The sequence below is a fragment of the Meleagris gallopavo genome, unplaced genomic scaffold, assembly GCF_000146605.3.
Source record: "Meleagris gallopavo isolate NT-WF06-2002-E0010 breed Aviagen turkey brand Nicholas breeding stock unplaced genomic scaffold, Turkey_5.1 ChrUn_random_7180001952541, whole genome shotgun sequence".
NCBI lineage: Eukaryota > Metazoa > Chordata > Aves > Galliformes > Phasianidae > Meleagris > Meleagris gallopavo.
Window position 1 is genome coordinate 1 of NW_011213645.1, and position 1,211 is coordinate 1,211.

A 1,211-nucleotide genomic window follows, 5' to 3' on the forward strand; every position below is an offset into this window, starting at 1 on the left:
ATTTCCGGCAGCTCTGTCATCTTGGGGCTGGGAGGTGGTTTTCTGCCTCTTTCTCACTCAGCAAACAGGAGGCTCGGGCTCAGCATGCACCGCAGCTCTCTCGTCCTCACTGCCTTCCTGGGACAACTGCTGGGTAAGTGCAGGCTTTTAATCAAGGCATCCATCTTCTCCCCACGAAGCCCTCACCAGCCTCACCAGGGCTTTGTGGCAAACAGCTCCTGAGTAACAGTAAACCTTGGGCAAATACTGACTGACTGTTGTGGCTTTGCACCAGTTATCTCAAGATATTGCTGCTGTTGGTAATTATGAGGAAAGATGGAGAAGATGGACCTCAGGAGCCTCTCCTGCTTTTCTTTATATTTCTTTCTCTGTCTCTCTTCTTTTCACTTTGGCCCACCTGCTGTCACCTCCAGACATTGCAGCCATCCCTGCAGTCTCACAATTCAGCCTTTCCAACAGAAAGAAGCAGATCCTGTCAAAGTCACAACACTGATATTAAACATCTCATAAAAATAGCATTAAGGTGATGCTGCCTGGTGCACACTGACTACGGTCTTTAATGTTCTCCTGGTTATCAGCACAGCACAAGATCAAACTTTGCACCGTCCAGCTCAGCTTTGTGTACAGTGAAGAACTTTTGAGCCCTCCAAGATGACAGGGATGGAGAAGCAGGATGCATCTATTCCCAAAAGCTCTATGGCTGACTCACACTGCGCAGCCATAACAGGCTGTTCCTGTTCCTCTCAGCAGGGACACAACACAGGATCTGCTCTGGATCACAAGCTCAGAGCTCCTTCCAAAAGCACCTTCCTTTGCCCAGGAATCAACACCTTTCTGCAGAACAAAGGACAGGAAGCCTTCTCCATCACTGCTTTGATTCCATGGTGGCTGCTTGGAGCCTTCCCTGCAGAGCTGCTCACATTTGCTTTCTTCTTGCAGATGCCGTGGGGCAGACCATTGTCAGCCAGCAAGAAGGACAGGTCACAGTGGAGGAGAGAAACACCTTCCAGACCACCTGCACATACCAGGCAGCTGGGTTTTATGGCTTGTTTTGGTACCAGCAGAAGAAAGGCCAAGCTCCCCAGCTGGTCTCACATCAGGCAGCTGCAGGCTCCAAGCAGAACGGCCGTTTCACCACGTGGCTGAACACCACCGAGAAATACAGCCTCCTGCGGCTGGCAGAAGTCGAGCTGTCTGACAGCGCCTTGTAC

The 1,211-nt window shown here is 50.9% G+C and overlaps 1 gene segment (V, D, J or C); it reads left to right on the top strand.

Moving 5' to 3' along the window:
• Positions 1-33: 33 nt before the first annotated feature.
• Positions 34-1,208, top strand: LOC100550677 (the record flags this gene model as incomplete). The annotated part of the segment is given in 2 exon segments: positions 34-133; positions 940-1,208. Coding segments are annotated over 2 exon segments (318 nt in total), but the record flags the coding sequence as incomplete, so codon positions are not given.
• Positions 1,209-1,211: the final 3 nt, after the last annotated feature.